Below are 20,782 nucleotides of genomic sequence, written 5' to 3'. Positions count from 1 at the left end.
TTCTATTTATTAATTCTTCCCTAATTTGACCAAAGATTATGTAAGGTATGTGAGGATATTAATTTAAAAACCCAGCATTTTCAAGAGTATCTTTAAGATATCTATTTAGCATTATATTAAGGCTTCCGAAGTTCCTTAACCAATCAGATTTCACAATACAGCAATAGTTTGTTATGAATTTGATGATCCAAACTCTCAGATCCTGCATGTGAGGCAGAAGACGATAGAGCAATACATGTACTATTAAAAAAAGTCACTCATTAGGTATGTGATGAGAACACATTTTCTACCTGGAAACTAGGGCTCTAAACTGAGGCTTTGACTTACACTCCAGATGTGCATCCTGCTGTTCTTTTTGAGAATGTCTTGATTTTAGCTGGGACAGAGTTAATTTTCTTCTTAGTAGCTGGTGCAGTGCTGTGTTTTGGCTCTGATGTGAGAACAATGTTGATAGGACACTGATGGTTTTAGTTGTTGCTGGGTGATGTTTATACTAAGTCAAGGACTTTTCAGTTTCTTGGGCTCTGCCAGCCAGAGGGCTGGAGGGGCATGGGAAATTGGGAGGGGACACAGCCAGGACAGGTGACATGAACTAGCCAAAGAGGTATTCCATACCATATGGTGTCATGCTGGGTATATAAACTGGGGGAGGAAGGAGGAAGGGGGGGACATCTGGCATTATGACGTTTGTCTTCCTGAGTAACCGTTACGCCTGATGGAGCCCTGCTTTCCTGGGGATGGCTGAACGCCTGCCTGCCCATGGGAAGTGCTGAATGAATTCCTTGCTTTGTTTTGCTTCTGTGCATAGCTTTTGCTTTATCTATTAAAATGTCTTTATGTCAACCCACGAGTTTTCTCACTTTTACTCTTCCAGGCCTCTCCCCCATCCCACTGTGGTGGGAGTGAGTGAGTGGCTTTGTGGTGCGTAGTCGCCAGCTGGGGTTAAACGAGACAGTGAATTTCACTGTCCTTAGCGGGGCCTTTTTCAGCTACTGTAAGACATGTTCAGTCTGAATTTCCCTTCACAGCAACAAGAAAAGAAAGAATGGTTTGGGATTTAGGCCCAACTCCACAAATGGAAAGTCTCAATGTATCTGTTCTGCTGTTCTGTATTTCTACTGTGCAAAATCCATACTGCCTCTGTTTTTTACATTTAAGTTCTCCAGATGGTTAGGATTTTGCTTCTGACATCCTAAAGTATCCTATTGTTGGCAAGACAAAGGAGTTTAATTCCACATTCTTAAGCATCAGAGTCCATAAACTAAAACATCTTTTTGCCTCCCAGAGGGGCTCATCTGACAGTTTATCTACCAAAGCAAGCTTATCATACAATGTGAGGGCAATTTCTCTGCTTCAAAATACAGACAAAGGAGGCAATAACCTCTTCTACATAAAACAGCTTAGTCTTTAGCAGAGTCATGCTGGATGTGGAAAAGTTTTAATTCATTTGCCTAATACAATTCAAACTCCCATCTTCAATCTTTCAAGAAAGCAAACTCGCTAGCAGTCTACACTATAGTATATCTTCCTTCCATATATTGAAAAGTAGGAAGCATCATCAGATTAAAGGCACAAAAACTACCATGTTCTCAATGTCAGTCAAAACTCAGAGTCCAGGCTTCTGATTCTGCCTTGACCTTGCAGGTCTCTATTATTTATGCATGTGCCTACTCACTAATCCTATTCTGCCTAGGCTTCTAAATCAGGTCAATGGGCAAATAATTCAGGTACTGAAGTGCTCCCTGATGGAGGACCCCATTCTCTCTGGGAATCCTGGAATGTCTTGAAATAGATTCTTCATCTACACAATGTGACATGATGAAGATAAATGAACGCATTCAGGTGTGCAAATCTGCCAATAGCTGCAGTGTAAGGAGCCAGTAACTAAAGATAGATGTATCGGAAATAAGCCCCTTGAATTTCAGCAGTTTTATACAGACATTTAGAGGATACAGTGACAGGAGCTTTCATAAACACATTCAAAAATATTAGTCAAAATTATTTCCAAACACCAGTATGACTGCATAGTCTAGAACATCTCATAATATGTTTTTTTCAGAACAAATGTCTACTGGTGCCATCAAAAATATTAATACCTCTCAGCAATCAGTACAAATGGGTAAAGAGTTTTATGCCAGTTTAGAGAGCTGAAATGAAGGGTCTGCTAAGTACCAGAGCCAGCACTGGGGGCAGTGGACTGTGTGCTGACACTAGGATTACTTCTTCCAGCTGTAGCAAGATCAGACCCATCCTCTTGTGGAAGATAGCTTTGGTCGTACAACTGACATATGCAAACAGTGTATACATGTAATGTAAGGGTAAATTTGCTGATTAACTAGGTTCTTTTCAACACAGACACACAATGCTACAGGTGAAATAAAAGCATTTTTGTCACCTGCATTTTTTAAAACTGCTGTAAATTTTCTTTTCCCCCCCTCACATTTGAATAGCTATATTTGTTATATTTTGTTTTCTGGTTCCTTTCATTTTCTGAACTGCTGCAACTTATTTCAAACACAATTTTTTGTCTAATTCTTTATGAACATTTCTAAGTTTTAGAAATATTTACAAGTAATATTTGCTGGATTACTCTGCTGTTACTCATGCAAACTAGTTTACAGAAGTCTCTATATTTATATTTTTTGTTGCATCTTTCAATGAAGTCCTATAAACAGTAATTTTTTAATGGAATTATAACAAGATGATGTTCCAAATATATTTAAATGTAAAGCTTAGTTCAGACATTTAGTGAAGCCTGGGTAACATGAAAATCTTACTACTCTTTGGCAAGCATTTCTAGTGCAACAAATTATTAAAAGCTACCACACTTTGGTACCTTGGTCTCTTTTCAATCTCAGCCTATAAATTGGATGATAAGATAGATGGGGAACAGTATCATCTACAAGAGTAATATCTCCTTCCTCCTCTCCTCCCCCAACTTGAATATTTAGTGTCAGTACGATACTTTTCCAAACAGAAAAGTTATTATATGCAAATACTGATTCAGAGTCCTCAGCTGAAGGCAAACTACTGATCATTTAGAAATAGAATCACCCAGTTGATAAAAGAATTATTTACTTTAAAAAAGAAAAATCTTAAGGAGATATTTAATCTCTCTGTCACGAACCTTACCCTCCTTACATACATACATAAACCAAAGAGCTCCTTTGCCTTTGGATTCACCGGTACATCAAATAGGAGATTTGGTTTACCTCAAAAGTTGGAAAGATGAACCACTAAAAGAAAAATGGAAGGGACCACATACCGTTTTACTGACTACCCACACAGCAGTGAAATTAGGAGGAGTCAACTCCTGGATACATTATACCCAAGTGAAGAAAGCACCTATAACAAAATAGTGGACCACTGAACAAAACAGAGACTGTAAATTAAAATTTACTAAGGTTTGATTAACTGTATAAAGGATTCTGGAAAACCATATCCTGACTTAGATTGTACTTAAGGATTAATTTTGTATTGTTGCATGCTAGTAATAAGAACAGTAGTAGTAACAGTGCACCCAGAAAAATATTAATATCCTTGTAACGAGAAATGGTACTAGAAATTTCTATCCTTTGCTTAGTTATGGTGATAGAACAATGTAGGAACCCTGAGAGGAAGCCATTAAAGGATCATTGGGAGGAAAATATGCATTTTTAAACTAATACAGAAAACAATACAAACAGTAAACAGAACCAATTGCAGGATCTGTACACACTTCCCAGAAGCCTCGGAAAGAGGAATACCTTTCTAATGTATCTTAGGGAGAATTATGGACAAATATGTCCTTTAATATAAGTTGAGGAATAGAAGAACAGGAATGGGAAACAACTACCCCTGATCTCCTAGAAAAATGATTGCACTTGTTTCCAAAGATGCAATCTGCTGAAAGGAACAGGTAAATTATATCAAAATAGACTGACATGCTGTAAGCATCTAAGGGGTGGGGGTGGGGGGTGAGTGTACCAAAGCAATAGAATATCTAACATGAGATACAGAAGGATGGCACTTCTACTGGCTTTGCTGAAATGTGGAAATGGCTGACCTCTTAGGTATCAGATTTAAGTTCATGGACAAAGAGATACACATTGTTATTGTAAGAGTTGTAATATTTTTAACTATATATGTATTAATTCAATGTACATGGAGATTATGTTTGACCTTGGGTGGACCAATTAATGAAAAGATGAGACTAATAGAAGGGAAAAATATCAATTATTCCTTTATAGTCTCAAAAGGGGGGATATGATATAAGAATTATTTACTTTAAAAAAGAAAAAGAGAAAGAAAGAAAGAAATATGTAAATAACTACACTGAAAAGCAGGAAAGAATCTGAAAAACAGAGGATACTAGTTAATTCTTACAGTTAACAAAACATGGCCTTGGAAGAAGGAACAGACAGCATAAATATGTCAAGCTGGGGCACAAGATAAACTGGTTAATGAGACTAAACAGAAAATTACTGGAACTACATGTGTACTATCCTAATTAGCATACTAGAAGATCCACCCTCGAGCAAAGAAAGCCCCCTACTAACAAAGCCCCTTCCCCACAGAACATGCCCCGTGTAAAAAAAGAACACCGTACCTTTAAATGGAGACAAGACTTTTAAGAACCAATGAGAATTAAGTGTGACTAAACATAATTGTAAACAGTTGTTCAAAGTGTATAAAAAGTTCTGCTATGTGTTGAGGTGTGCTATCTGTGTGGATTTACCACCTAGCACCCTTCTCTGCACAGACAAGCAATAAACAAACATCTCTACTCTGTGTGTGGATTGGCTCTTGCATGCACTGGGTGAAGAACCCAGATTTGGGATAACACAGAAGGAGCCAAGGCATAGTAATTAAGTGGTTCAAAGACAAATAGCAGTGTTGGTCTGACTCCCTGATAATTTGCAAAATCATATGCACTATAAAGCAAATGGGGGGGGGAACTACAAAAAAACCCCACAACCCAACCAACCACCACAGAAAAAAAAATCCAATATCCAAAACCTAGATCAGCCTGAATCAGTGTTTTGTTTGAGAAATGATGATGAGTGTGAATTCATTAAACTGATCCAGGAACAAAGCCTAATGTCTTTTCCAGCATTTTTCTGAAGAACTGTAATTACAATGAGATTGCTGAGAGGAGAATAAGACCCACGATATTTATCATTACAGAAATACTGTTAGCTTAAGAAAAGAAGAAACACTTCTAGGTGACATTTCTATCACAATGTAGAATTGCAATAGTCTGCATTATTAGAAAAGCAATCTACCTTGCTTGCTGACAGACTTAAAAGACTGCCAAATCCAGAACAAGATTATTGTGAAAGCATGAAATGCTTGAATTTGCAATATCAATTGGTCAGGGAGGCCCTCCACTTTGAAAGAATAATTTTCCCCTCTGTTCTGAGAGAAAATGCAAAGGGAAACAACTATTTCCTGTCTGGTTTTAAGTAGCCTTCCTATAGATTTAATCTCTTCAGTTAATGTAGGGGAATTCCTGGCAGAACAAGGGCATACTGTACCCTTGCAGGAGTTGGACAACCCTGGCCTGCAGATTGCATAGTTACTTTGAAAATCTTGTACTGTCCTTGAATAGGCAAATAAAGAATAATGAGCATTGTACAAGAGCAAAGACGGATGCCAAGCAAGATATGAAAACCACTAAGCTAGCACATCCTTATTAGGCGCTTGCAACATGAATACGTAATTAACAACCAATCAACAACTAACCTGAATACATAATTGTAGTCTAATCAACAAGTAACCTGAAGACATGATTGCAATCAACTAACCAATGATTGTTACCGTGTGAACACTGTATTAGAAGTATAAATATGACTAAATTGCTGAATAAAGTAGGACAACATGTAGCCACATTGGTGTGAGTGTTGTTACTCAGCTGACTCTCCGATTGGGACCCTCTTCAAGTTAAACTATCCAAATTTTAAAAGAGTGACAAAGATTCTGACCCATGATCTCCAGAATGAGGATTCATTAGTAAGGCAATTGAATAAAAAAGGAGAATGGCAGGAAGGTAAACCTTCCTTTACAACTGCAAACCTAAACTTAATTTCTAGACTTCCTCATTACAGTCCTCTCAATGAAGGAAACCTGGGATATTCTAGAGTACTTCAGCATAGAAGATATATTAAAAAACTAAGAGGATCAGTATACTTGGCTGGTAGAAAAATGCACACCTAAACCTTCAAGGTTTTCTCCATTTCTTCTGTTCAATAACATGGAAGTTATTTTTGGTTTGTTTTTTTTTTAAAACCATTTATTCTGTTGAGAAAAAGAGACTGAAAGACAAATCTTTATAGCAAACAAAGGCCTTAGTACATTTAAAGCAGGCTACTGGGAAAGGACAGAAAAAAGATAATCCAGTATTCAAATAGATTTTTCCCTATCATGTATGGATTTTCAGAGAGAAAGAAAATAGTATAGCATCAAAAAGCCAACTCTAATAATAGCCATTATTGGAATCAACTAAGGAGAGCCTGGGAAATTACTTGTCATCATTTTCTTTTTCAGCTCAAAATGTTCCACAGATTGAGGGCTCAGAAGACCACTACAAATAAAAACAAAACACAGGGATATAAAAGGAAAAATCAGAAATCTGCCTGCCCTTTTTAGAAAATAATGGCAAAGAGCCAAGCATGACTACTTGAAGACTAAAAGAGATCTATTTGTTAAGGCCTAAATCTCTTTAAGGATTTCGCTGCCTAGTAAGAACACTAAGCAGCAGTTTTACATTAAAAAAGGAACCTGCAGATAGATCTTGGCCTTTGCAAAGTCTCCTGACTTTGTAGCACACATGTTAGCAAGAGTGCTGGGAGGAAAAGAGAAGAGGGTATTTTTATCTTGTGTTACTTAAAGGTTTTGTTTTGTGAGGAAAGGGAATTTGCTGGCAGTAGACAGAGACCTCCTGAGCACTGGTCAGAAGAGCTGAAGTTATTTATCATGATCAAGCGTTATTTATCAGGATGTGTTGGTACTGCCCTGGGCTTATGCATACAATATCATTAAGTGTGGGAGAGGAGGATAGAGAATGTCTGAAGAGATATATGTGAGGAGGATGGAGAATGTCTGATCTGGCAAGAGATGAGAGAACAACTGGGTATTGCGTACTTCACATATGGCATTAGGGGCATTGCCAAACTGTGTGTACCTGAGTTGGAAGGTCTCAATCCTGCTGTGACTACTCTATTTGTAATTATTTGCCAAACCCCTTGCACAATGATACTGACCACACTGGGGATACTAACACCAGGTCAGTCCTGAAGGCTCCTTGGCTTACAGTCAACTACTTGAAGCTACATTCTGCTTCAGTCCTGTAGATGTTCAGGGATCAGTTGAAACATAGCCTTAGGATACCCAATAGAGCCCATAATCCAGAGTAAAAAAATATTCTGCTGTATACCCCAAATGATAGACTACCAGCACAGAGGCTTCTACTCCCTGAGAAGTGTGCTGGCCTACTACCGCTGGAAGCCCTCCAAACTGCAGAACTAAGGGTTTCACTGATTTTCCTCAAGTAGCCTGTCATAGTGACACAGGAGTGTCTGCAAAGTATTTTTTTTTTTTTAAATCTCCGAGCACATGAGCAACTGATAAGTGACGGGCAGCATATTAAGATTCCAGCCATGCTAATTAAAGGTCTGGGTAAACTGGCAACATAGTTCATACACATCTGTAAGCTGATGCTGCAGCACACACACTGTGGACTCACTAACCCCAAAATCCCTGCCCACCAAGCAGAATGAGTCAGGGGTTTAAATGTTCTACTAGACAAGGAAACTAATTTCCAGGGGGTACAGGAGCTCAGGCTGCATGTATCAGTACTAGAGAGCAGGAGTCAAATCCCAACTATGCTTCAGCTGTGTTCATCCGCATCTGAAAATTATGCGCAATCTGCTGGTCACCACAGGCACACAGGACAATGTAGTCCCACAGGCCCCAAATCCTCATCTTGGTAAAATTAAGTCTGGCCACAACCAAAAGCTATACTGTGATCAGAGAGAGAAGGTATAGTGTAAGCATCCCAGACTGTTCCACTTGCAGTTAAGTCCTAGAACATTTAATTCCTTCAGAACAAGAACCATGCAGCTGTTTAAGGACACACTTGGACTCTTCACAGAAAATGCAGAAGGCATTATAACAGTCCTCCAAAGTCATTGTTTCTCAAAGTGTAACATGACACTTTTTTCATATTTCACATTAGTGCTAAATAACATTCACTAAGCACTGCCCCTTGCAGAAAGGCATTGGTGTATAGTTGTATAGTGCTCATGAGGTAGATGAGCCATGAGCACAGTGCATATAGTACATAACATAAGTCTGCAGGTATCCCAAGGGGTAGGATGCATACAGCTGGGATAGCTATTCCACTGAAGTGCACTGTATTTGGATGCAAGTCTCTGACAATAGATCAAGGGACTTGTTTATTTTTTAACACAGACAATGACAGCAAAATTGAACATATGTGAACATAATCTGTGAGCATCCACAGATGATACTTCAGTTTTGCTACGAAGCCAATAATCTTGATTCTTCCAAATCATAAATATCTAAACATCCTACATTTATTAGCTTGACACCCAATTTAAACAACAATCCCGTTCCACAACAGGAGAAAAAAAACACTACAACACCTAGAGGTGAACTGCTGGACAGGTAAAAAATATATGATAGAGGGTTTTAGTTTGGGGAACAGTCACTGGATGTATGTTGAAGATGGAGTTGAAGAGTTTGGATAGTTCTCATTGTTAAAAGGAACAACATTCAGAAAGACAGACTGGTCATAGAGGCCAGAGTATCATTTCACTACTGAAAGGGAAGAATGAGAGGGAAAACAATAGTGCACTTATTTATCAGGGGGGAAAATCAAAATAAGATTAAAATTAAATGAGAAAATTCAACTGTTTGTACAAAAATGCTAGACGTGTAAGTGATAAACCCCAAAACTTGCTAATATACAGATTAAATTTGAACAGGGAGGTATAACTGAAGTAAAGATTTACATGAGTGAAAGTTCAGTGATTAACATTTCTGTGCTTCAAAATTGGCTTCTAGCCAGTGATCTTTACGGTTTTCAGTTTAGATTCTAATAGATTTAAAAAATTGACACAAAAGCTGGAGCCATGACAAATGACCAAGTCACAAATGATTTGACAGACAACTAAGTGGGGCTCTTTAAACAATTAACTTTAATGAAAAGAGAAGGAGGTAATATTCTCCCAGGGCCACATAACTGATGCTAAAAGTCTCAATCAAATGACCTTGGAATTTCTGTATTTCAGAAATTATAATTTTCTAACACAGAAAAACACCATACAAAATACAGCTTAGCATATTAAGAAAAAGAACTTGTGGCAGAACTGAAGTAAAAACTTTTAGAGGATGTGATCATGACTTGATTACATTTGCTACGTGCAAGCAAAAGAAGTCCAAAACCAGTAGTACAATACTTCATGTTTCATGAGAGATATTTGAACAAAAGCTGACAGAATTAGGAGTGAGAACAACTGCATTTAAATTTAAAATAGGAACAACTGAGAGTCATTTCAGAACATTTCATTAACTAGCTAGACAGCCTCAATTCCACAAAACAAGAAAACCTGAAAAACAGTAAAAGCAGTCTGGATAAGAGGGGAAGTAAAAAGAGAACGTTGAAATAGATAAACCAAAACCTTGGGAAGTATTAAAAATTGTTAAAGGAAAAAAAAAGTCAAATGAAGAACTCCAGGGTTCCAGAGATTTTTGGGTGGGTTGTTTTTTAAACTTCACATTTTCATACAAAAAAAATATTTAAAACCACATCAGTCCTTCACTAAATGGATATGGCTCTTCATATTAACACAGAAAATCCATACATAGTTAATAAATATTTCTGTTTTGTTTTTAGGGAAACACAACGAAACAGTTTCCACTACAGCAGTTACTGAAGATGTTATAGAGCAGTTACTAACATTGTTACACAGGGTCAAGACATCTCTTATCAGAGTTTCAGAAGAACTGACTGAGAAGCCCTCCTGCCTTATAAGTCTTGAAATATCACCCCAAAAAAAAACAAAACCAAGGTTGGGAATAGGATGAGGGAGAGATTGCATACCAAGAGTTATGCAGTTACAACACTTCTAATGGTTTGGTTTATAAATGCAGCAGTTTTGAGGAGCTGGACTTCTGCTAAGCAACTGATTTGGTGTCATGGAACAAACAAACATAGCACACAGTTGTTTAAGCAGTAAATATCAAATTACATATGAGAAAGTCCTCAGCTCTGTTTCTAATAGGATCCTGGCGATACCCCCATCCTGATAAGAAACTTAAGTATCTAATCCACAAGACAGAAGAAAATTTTAAAATTATTACTGACAATACCTGTAGGTGACACAAAAGCTGTAAACTGGTAAAATAAGAAGAGGATATGATGATGTGAAGTAATTGGAATAACCTGTAAACCAGGAACAGGCAGAAGCTGTGCTTCTGAATACAGCTAAACGTAAGGTTAACTATACAGGAAAGGAGAAAGCAGGTTGCAAACGATGAACCCACCCTGAAAAGCAATTATTTTGAAGAATACTTTAGTCATGGTAGAGTAGTCATCTAATCCTCAGGCATTCGTATTCACTCTCTCCCCTCCCCCTCAGAACCTGCTGAAGATACATAAGCCATTCCTTTGGTTTTGGCACTGTGATGGGTTGACCCTGGCCAGCAGCTAAGGCCCCACCCAGTCACTTGGTTGCTCCCCCCCACAGCAGGATGAGGAAAAGAATCAGAAGAGCAAAAGTTGAAAACTTGTGGATCAAGAAAAAACAGTTTAATAGGTGAAGCAAAAGCCACCACACGGGCAAGGAAAGCAAAATGATGACTTAATCCACTACTTCCCATCACCAGGCAGACACCTAGCCACTTCCTGGAAAACAGGGCCTCAGCATGCACAATAGTTATTTGGGAAGACAGATGCCATAACCACGAACATTTCCCCCCTTCCTCCTTCTTTCTCAGAGCTTTTATTGCTGAGCATGACATCATATGTTATGGAATTGCTGCCCTGTCTGTGTCCTTCCAAACTTCCTACTCATACACACTTATTCACTTGGGGGGGTGTGTGTGAAGAGGGCGCAGAGTGGGAGGAAAAAAAGATTTAAAAAGATAAAATCTTGACACTGTGAAAGCAATAACCAAAAAATCGGCGATATTCATCTCGAATTATTAATAAAATTGAATGTATTGTTAGCAGTTAGACTTTATGACAAGTAGAGCGAATGACTTGTTAAGGGTTAATTCCGGTATACAAGCACTTTGCTGTCCCGCTAAGCCCTTTGTTAAGCGCCTGCAAATCCTTTTGTTCAGAAAAGGAACTTCACTGAGGAAGCACCTCCACAAAACAGATGAGCTGATAGGAAGCTCAACACAAGCAATAAACTCAGCAAAACTAGGGGAAAGGTAATGGGGGAGATCGCAACCACCGACTCAAGAAACCAACTGACTCAAAAAGAAGTGGAGATTGAGCATGCGGACTAATTAATACAGGAAGCAAGAGAATTGCTTAAGAAATAGGAAACTGAGTACTAAGTAATGAAAGAGTTGTGTAACTTGTAACCAATGAAGGCTGATGTCTTTGTTGAAACGTATAAATAGTGTAAAGTTTTGACAATCGGAGAGCTAGGCATTTGAGTTACCACCTAGCTCCCTACTTTGCACAAACTGGAATAAAGAAATAAGGAATACCTCTACTCGGTGTGTGAATTGCTGCTGTGCACCGGGTAACAACATCAACACTGCTTTAGTCACAAATCGAAAACACAGCACCATATAGGCTGGTATGAGGAAAGTTAAGTCCATCCCAGCTAGACCCAGTACAAGCATTTAATCTTTGTTACTAGTATTGCCCTGGTCTATTTGATGAAGTGGCACACATTGTGCTCAGTAAATCCAGTATCAGAGTAAAAAAAAAAAAAAAAAAAAAAGTCCCATATTAGGTCTTCAGTTTCCTAAGCCTGATAAGTTCCTAAAAGTACAAGGAATGATGACATCTTTCACAACTTCTATGCATTTGAGGTTTTCTGGCTTTTAAATTAGCATTTACTGCTACAGAAACCTGTCTGACTTTCTGGCTGACACCCATTTACCCAGAAACACAGGTTGAAATAGTTTCACGCATTCTTATCCAACATTCTCTAACATAAGCAAGATAATTAATGTTCAGATTAAAGACTTAAGAGTTTAAATACTCTCAGAAGTATAAATTGGGAGAGGAGTGGCTGGAGAGCAGCCCTGCAGAAAGGGATCTGGGGGTGCTGGTCAACAGCAGGCTCAATAGGAGTCAGCAGTGCCCTGGCAGCCAAGAGGGCAAACTGCACCCTGGGGGGCATTAAGCACAGCATAACCAGCTGGTCTAAAGAGGTGATTATCCTGCTTATTCAGCATTGGTGCAGCCTCACCTTGAGTACTGTGTACAGTTCTGGGCCCCATAATTTAAGAAGGACGTTAAGGTCCTTGAACACATCAAAAACAGGGCAACAAAACTGGTGAAAGGGCTGGAGGGCACATCCAATGAGTAGTGGCTAAGGACTTTGGGTTTGTCTAGTTTGGAGAGAAGAGGGCTGAGGGGTCATTGCTCTCTCCACTTCCCCTCCTCAGGAAGCTGTAGAGGGAGGTGCTGAGCTCTTCTCCCTGGTATTCAGTGACAGGACACATGGGAATGGTTCAAAGCTGCTTCAGGGGAGGTTGACTTGATACTAGGAAGCATTTCTTTACTGAGAGGGTGGTCAAACACTGGAACAGGCTGCCTAGAGAGGTGGTCTATGCCCCATGCCTGTCAGTGTTTAAGAGGCATTTGGACAATGCTTTAACTTTTGGTCAGTCCTGAAGTGGTCAGGCAGTTGGACCATTGTAGTTGGATCATTGTAGGTCCCTTCAACTAAACTATTCTATTCTTAAATTTAGCTTGAAAAAAATATAAACAAACAAAAAACCCCACATCTATGTTTCTGAAACTTCCCCAGTAGCTTTTAAAACTTCCCAAACTGTAGTATCACTTAGACTCGTGCCCTTCAGTATTTCTTTGCACAGCATTAACACAATACTTAAAGCCTGCTGCATGGTTACTTCTTTGATCTTAAGAATACCGTATATATGACTTCATAGTATTTCCTATATTCAAGTCCTTCCTCAGCTTTGATATTGCTTTCTTGCTCTTGACTCTTGCTAGTCAGACTTTTTAAATAAGTAGAACAAATAAAAGGTGAATGTTGAAAAACTTCCCATAATTTTATTAGCAAGCTGTTAATAGTCTTGTTCAAGTATGAGAATACATCTTTCCTGAGTGTTATTCCATTCAGCAGAGTGAGAGAGAAACACATACCTTATAATGCTATTTTCACTCCTTTCTGGGATTAATTTTGCAGAGATTGTCATATTACTTCAAAAGAAATGCTGTCCCTTATGAAATTGTCATTGCCTTTATACACCAACAAAAATAATTTGAAGTAGCTAAAACCACAGAATTATTTAACATTAGAATATATACCCAAAAGCCCCTTCTCAAGAGATTCCTCTGTTCAGCATATGTTTCCCTCCTATATGAATTCAATATTGTTTTTAATGGGAAGTACAAATTTGGAGTCCCTTGGCCTTTTAACATATAAGCAAAATTAAGTTAGTCAGAATTCTTTGACTATTGAGGTTCTAAGCTAATTTCCATTAACTAGAGTAGATCACTTCTAAAGAAGGAAAATCAAAACAAAAAAAAAACCCAACCCACAAGAAAATCCTTTATAAGGGCTGAATATAAAATATTCCTTTATCACACATTAAAAAAAAAAATAATATGCTCTTTTCCAGGAAATGTGAAATCATGGTATCACATCAATATCAAATGACAATTCATGTTTTCCTCAAAACCAGTTATTTTTGTATATGGTTGTATATGTCTATAAATAGAATAATTAGTGTTTGTCATCCAGAATCAAATTAGATAACCTTAGAAACAGCTTCTCCAAAGTAAGAGATACTTACCAATCTAGTTTCAACACACAACATCAAGATATATATTAAGTATTTGTTTGTTTTCTAATCGTAAATACATACTGTTATAACTACTTTAAATTATTTTCAAGTGTTCAGTGTGAGTATAAGTATGGATCAATACAAGATAATAAGAAAAGGTTGCAATGCTCTTTCAAAATAATTGTGTTTTCTGATTTAATGAAAAGCAAAGAAAATAGCTAATTAGAATATACTGTCCAATATCAGAATTTTTTAATTGTGTGCATAAAACTGAAACTCACAGCATAATTTTACCTACTTATATAAGTAGACTGCATAGGTATTTCAGATTACAGGAAGAAGATTCATTGTTGGCTTGATGGGCCCACTTCAAGTTTTTTTTAAGTCTAAGTCTTTGCTAATTCACTGAGTTCTGCACACGAATCTCATTCAGCTAACACATGTATAAAAATAAAATAAAAAATATATATATATATCCTGTACGTTCAGAGAACAAAAAAATAGTCTTCCAGTTAAGACTAGTTGCAATTTCAAACGTTTTACCTCCCACCTGTTTCCTTTGGTAACATATAGAGAATGAAAGGATACTCATATTTGATACCTTGCTTCACTGACTCATCTGCTATTTCAAACAAAAAGAACACCTTTGCCATAAGAGCCATGTTTTGCACCTTACAATACCTGCAAGCATGATACAAAATAGCAAACACACTGTCAAGCCCTCCAATACTTAATTTTGCCAAAGCTTATAGATATAGACATAGCTAGCAAGATATTGATAATTATTTTCTTAGATACTCAAGATACTTTCCTGATGAGAAAATAATGCATAAGTATATACAGTGTACAGGCATAGTATGTCCAGTAGTGAAAGTTTATGGCTACAATATAACATTTAGGCCCAAACATTGCTTTCTGAGACCAGGCAAAACTTCCACTGATGACAGTAAAAATGATATATATAGAAAGCTAGAGCACATGGCTATTACTACTTAAAAATAAATACGTGCATACATGCTTAAAACACAGCCATGCAGAATACTGTACATTGTTTGGTACATACCAATATAAAACACTAAAACCACCTCTTTTTTGTACTACAACAATAAATGTTTTGACAACAGCAAAAGCAGATGGATATTAACAACTTTATGCTCTAGAGAACAATCAAATTGTTCAGTAGTAATGAAATCCAGAAGAACTTGAAAAATACAGGAGATTAAAACCAAATTCAGTGGAAGAATTAATTTGTTCCAAAGTACCTTAAACATTACAGCTAAGTTGTGCTAGCTGAACTATTACTATGTCTTTGTAATACATTTCAGTGCATATGTTAGAATTCTCACTTTTTAGAATTACAATTAAAAAAAAAGACACTTTGCTAAATTTTTAGAATAGATTGGAACAGGACAATGATGTTCAATGTAGTACCTAAAAGTGGTATTTTAATGTTTAATCATGGAGAGGTTGTATTTTTTAACTAATAATTTTAAATAATCCTACCATGCAAACAAAAGTTTTCCAGAAATTATTTTCAACATTTTAAACTCTTTGATCCCGTGAAAAGTAAAAAGATATCATTATTAATACACTATGCTGTGTATACCCTTCTTGTGTATCACACAGTAACAGTAACCTACACAGTTAGGAGGGAAATATTTCACTTTGCAAGGAAGCACTATAATTTCTACAAGTTAAGGAGGGGGAAAAAAATCCTCTTTTCTGACCCATATTTGCTACATATGTGCATTTGTATGTATGTCTAATTTTTAAACAAGAAAAAAATGTGGCATAGATATGTTCATTTTTTCCTTTTGTATTAATACCTTTTACTTTGCAACATCTTCAGAGCATGCACGGTCAATTAACACAGCTCAGCTTGTGTTCTCTATGATCAAAAGGATTTTGTCCCATGTTCAAAAGCCTCTAACCCACTTAGGCTTCTATGTCCAACAACACTTTTCAAAGTGGGACTGAGAAGTTGGCACTTTTGAAAAAAGTTTGCCTAACATTTACATAAAATAAAGTTAATACTGCTACTTTAAGTTTTGAAGGACAATGATATGTAGTGGGACAGTAGAGGTGAAGTCAAAAAAAATGGATGACTTTAAGCAATTTCAGACATTTATATTCCCAGTCTCACTATTTTAGTTATTATTTTCCTATTTTTAAATTGGTTTTGTCCATCTCAAACATATGAATGACCCAAACAAATAACACAAACTTAAGAAATTAACAAATGACTATGCTGGGGAAGCAGTGAGAGTGACTGAAAAAAGTACTGTCAGATACCCGAGAAACCCGCTAATTAAAACAAATTTTTAGAAAGTTTTGGTGTGGGGGCTCTTTTTTTTTTTTTTTTTTTTTTAATAAATTGAAACTTGAATCTGTCCAACCCTGTGATTTCAGCAGTGGTTCACTACTATACTGCATTTTACAAGATGAGATCATTAACTGTTAAACAACTGCACATGCACAAACACTTTCAATCAAATATATGATTGAGGCTGACAAAGTACAATACAAAAACTGTATACACAATAACAGTTTCTATACTGGTTTCTACTCAAATACAGATATGCTATTAAATATGAAGCAGAAGATTTACCTCTCAGTTTCTCATACATCATGCTTAAATCTTCAGAAACATGGTTTATACTGATATTGATATATGCAGAAAACATTCATATATGCAATCAGTGAGTTTTCTCCAAAACTTTCTAAGTGATGGCTTCTTATCTATTTGCTCTGAAAACCCCTTATTTCATTTGGCCTAAAGTAACGCCACAATTAGGCCCTAATCTACCATTACCTGTCCATACACTTAATATTACCAGTGGGTGGATCTTATAAAACAATATAAGTTCTGCACTACTGATTGTAGAACCAAATCTCTGAATTCCTTCTCTGGGTGGTATATGTTGGCATCATTCAATAGGTTTCATGCATTAACGGTTGGACTCAATGATCTTAAAGGCCTTTTCCAACCTAAAAGATTCTGATTCTTTAAAACTTGGGACAAATCTCTATTATTACTGCAGGATATTACTGCAGAAAACCAGGAAATGCAGAAACGATTTGGACCTGAATAACCTGAATAATAAATGTCAACTGCCTCTCCTGTAGCAAACGTATGTAGTTAAGTAATAATACTAAAATATCCATAAAATTAAACAAATGCAACCTATTTTATCTTGGGTTTAGATCTTGAAATAGCTACAGCACACACTTCCATCAACAAAAAATTAGGCCAAAATGAGACAGAACATTATTACTAGTAGCATTGTATCTGTCTCCACCCCTCCTTTTTCCACATCAGTTAAGGATCCTAATACCTTTCTCCATATACAGAAGACCAACTGTATTATTTAAAGTAGGAAATAACACATTCATAAGCAAGCATTAAAATAAATTCTGACTTCCTTTCAACTCTCCTTACCTTATTGAAAAAGCAGTTTATTCCCCCAATATAAATCATTACTTTCATGTACATTACCCAAGACAAAAGTCTGCCATAAGTGCCCCACATCCACTTGGAACATTCCCATTCATCCACATACCAAACACTGGTGCAGACATATTTCAAGGCCTGGTAGTCTAAGGTAGAAGCAGTATTACCACAAGAACTACATAATGTAGTAGAGCACATCAGATATAGACGAATGTATTTTAATTCAAAAGGCTTATTTTAGAACGAGCCAAATTCCTATTAAACAAGCATTGCCTTTGCACACTTGTGGCTTCAAAATAACCTCTGTTTTAATTAAATACAAATAATACAATAGATTTTATTTCCTGAACAATGGGTGGATTCCAAAGGTATTAAAGATCCTGTTATCCTCCAGCATACTTAAAGTTACTTCTCAGCTTCATGGATGCATCTGGGTCTTTATGGTTTCTTTCTCCTTTTGCTTTAAAAATCAGTCTACAATCTGGGCATAAGCCCCTTATCCCAGCTTGACTCATTAAATAAAAATCACAATTAAAAAAATGCAAACGGTGACCCAACAACTTTTCCAAGGCTCACAGAACAATGCAGATATTAAAGCCTGTCACTGCCAATCTGCAAAGCAACTCCCCCTGCGTGTTTTTTCATTAATCTGCTTCCTTACCATCACTCTCCTACACCCATCATCGCCAATGCTCCCCCAAAATCCCCACTCACCAATCATCCTTTCCCTCTCCATTTTGGAAGACCGGGTTTCCTACCATATCAACCCACCCATAGGAACCACAGTTATTTATCCAGCTACAAGCGCCTCGGCGAAGCCTGCACACGGACGCGCACACACACACAACGCTGCGGCGGAGAAACGACGAACGGGTCACCGCCGCCATCGCCACGGCCGCCTCGCGGCGAAGGTGGCGAGCGCCCGGGAGAAACCGAACCGACCGCGCCGTGTAATGCACCGGTGGAGCCAGCCGGAGGGAGCCCGGGGCGGCGATCTCTGGGTTGCACCCCCAGTGGCACTTAAAGGCGTGTGTGTCAACGGCGGCCCGCACTCACCCAGCAGCAGCAGCTTCAGTTCCCGACGGGCGTCCCGTTTGTCCCGGCGCAGCTGCCGCTCGATCTCGTCGTTGATCCGCCGGGCTTCCTTGGCTTCCTCGCTCAGGCAGCACGCCATGATGGACTCCAAAGTCATTCTTCCTAACTGATTCAGACACAACCCCCACCCTAAAAACGCGTGCACACACACACCCCACCACAGCACCAGCCCCGGGGGACACAAACACTCTCTGTCCGGGAGCCCCCACTCGGGCACTGCAGGGCTAGCGCAGGGAGCTGCCTCAATACCACACACAGGCAAAGAGAGGGGGGGCCCTGGCAGCACAGATCCCCCGTTCCCTGCCTCTAATAGTCGCCGCTTCCAACTCCTCCTTTCCTCTAAATTATGCACCAAGCAACATGAAATCATCCACCGCGGTAGCAGCAGTGCTATCTAGGCGAGCCAAGCTGCTCTGCACAAACACCCCTCTCCCTCTTTCCCTCACCACTACTTCTGCCACCGCCTCCTCCTCCTGCAACAAACGCGGTCCCCGAGTGTCCCTCGCAAACTACACTCCCACCGCCCTCCGAAGTAACCACCCTCCACGGAAATGCTAAATGCCGTTAATCCCTCCCCCCCTCACACACACTTCCCAGTCGCTCCCTCTGTCCTAAAGCGAGAGTTCGGCTGCTCGGAAAGTGGGCAAGTCCGCCGCCGCCCAGCAATCTCAGCATCCGCCTGACGGAAGAACTTCCTTACGGTGGATCTTTCTTCTAGGCGCGGTCATTTACCCCCTCTCGCGGGGAGAGCTGCTGTCGAAGAGCTGTCGCGGCTCCTTCCTGCCCTGACAGTAAGAAAGAGATAAGGAGGCGAGTAGAAAGGGCGCCACCAGAGAGTAAAAGAAGGCAGGCATAGACTGGGGCATGCACACCGTGAGCCCAGTTCTCCGGGCTTCTCAATGGCTTGGCTCCGCGGGCGTGGTGAGGCAGAAATATGGCGGACTGCCTCTCCTGCGCCGCTGCGCGCCGGCAATAAGCGGCTGGTAGAGCGAGGAACTCCCGGGATGCCGCTCTTGACTAAGCCCGGCGCTCGAAGACCGCCTCTGCCAGGCTCGCAACCATCGGGGAGGGTATGAGAGGGGAGTGGACGGTCTCTCACACCGAACGGCCGCGAGGAACACAGCTTTTTCTTATTTGTCCTGTAGGGCATATATATATGTAACATCCTGCACGTTTTATTTGCTTTTGCTACTTTTGGTTTTAGTCTATAATGCACATTTTTATTATATCCTTGCATTCTCTTCCTAGAAGAGACGTCTTCTTTCATAGGGAAAGGGGAAATGTAATAATTTACTTGAGGAGAGAAGTATCTTCTCCACCTTCAGCTGGAAATTAAGTTGTGGGAGATAAAATTATACTAGACACTAGTAACTTTTTATGCCGGTAATCCTGAAAATGGTATTTGAATAGTGCTGACATATACAGAAGAAATAAAATACATTTGCAACAAATAAAAACATTAGGATAGTTCCCTTGCTTATAAGAAGCTATAATTTCAAGGGATTGATATATTGCATTTTATATTCTGTTGTTGTGACCTTTATTCAACCAATGCTTTTAATTATCCTTTTTCACAACCCTAGACCAGCTTGCCTTCAATTCCAGTACTGGAAAGCCTGTCTTTACATAGCCTTTAGTAGCCTCCAGGGTGATAGCACACAGTTTGATAGACATATTAAGTTCTAGGTTTTGTGGATTTGTAAAATATTTCAAAATTCCCACACCTGCCCTACCTTTGTCCACCTCCATATTAAATTAGCTATCTGGGAATGTTGCAAAATCTTCCAGGAAAGTCATAGTAGTCTATTAAGTAGGTAGAGGGGTGCATCACTCTCCATCTTCTAGTTTCATGTGTGATGTCCTCTCTGGCACCTGTTGTCATCTGTTTTGAAAATTGCATGCTCTTTCTTACAACTGTTCATATATGCTTACAATATTAATTATGTACAGTCCACCATAAGGTGTCAGACTAAGAGGAAATTAAGAAATTAAAATGTAATAATCAATAGAATAATATAGTTCTCTTTTTAGAGCATGAAAGTCTTTTGTTACTTTAAAAATGCTTGATTTTTGTTTAGATCTATATTTTATTTTTATGTATAAAAGCATTTAAGAAAATTTGGAATATTTTTATAAATGTTTATTACAGTAAATGAATATGTGAATTTTATTCTAAATTCTGTATTCCTATTTATCAAACAAAAATGATATTTCAGTAAAAGCATCTTC

At 38.5% G+C, this 20,782-nt stretch overlaps 1 protein-coding gene across 1 annotated transcript in view; it reads right to left on the bottom strand.

Moving 5' to 3' along the window:
- The window catches only part of LOC119140798 (guanine nucleotide-binding protein G(q) subunit alpha-like), a 135,748-nt gene extending 115,562 nt beyond the window's left edge, over window positions 1-20,186 (bottom strand). The window contains exon 1 of the mRNA XM_037372405.1: window positions 18,515-20,186. Coding sequence (XP_037228302.1) covers window positions 18,515-18,923 — 409 coding nt within the window. The 5' untranslated portion in view covers window positions 18,924-20,186. The remainder of the gene's footprint in view (window positions 1-18,514) is intronic.
- Window positions 20,187-20,782: the final 596 nt, after the last annotated feature.

The sequence above is a fragment of the Falco rusticolus genome, chromosome W (genome assembly GCF_015220075.1).
Source record: "Falco rusticolus isolate bFalRus1 chromosome W, bFalRus1.pri, whole genome shotgun sequence".
NCBI lineage: Eukaryota > Metazoa > Chordata > Aves > Falconiformes > Falconidae > Falco > Falco rusticolus.
This window is presented reverse-complemented; position numbering and strand designations above follow the sequence as displayed.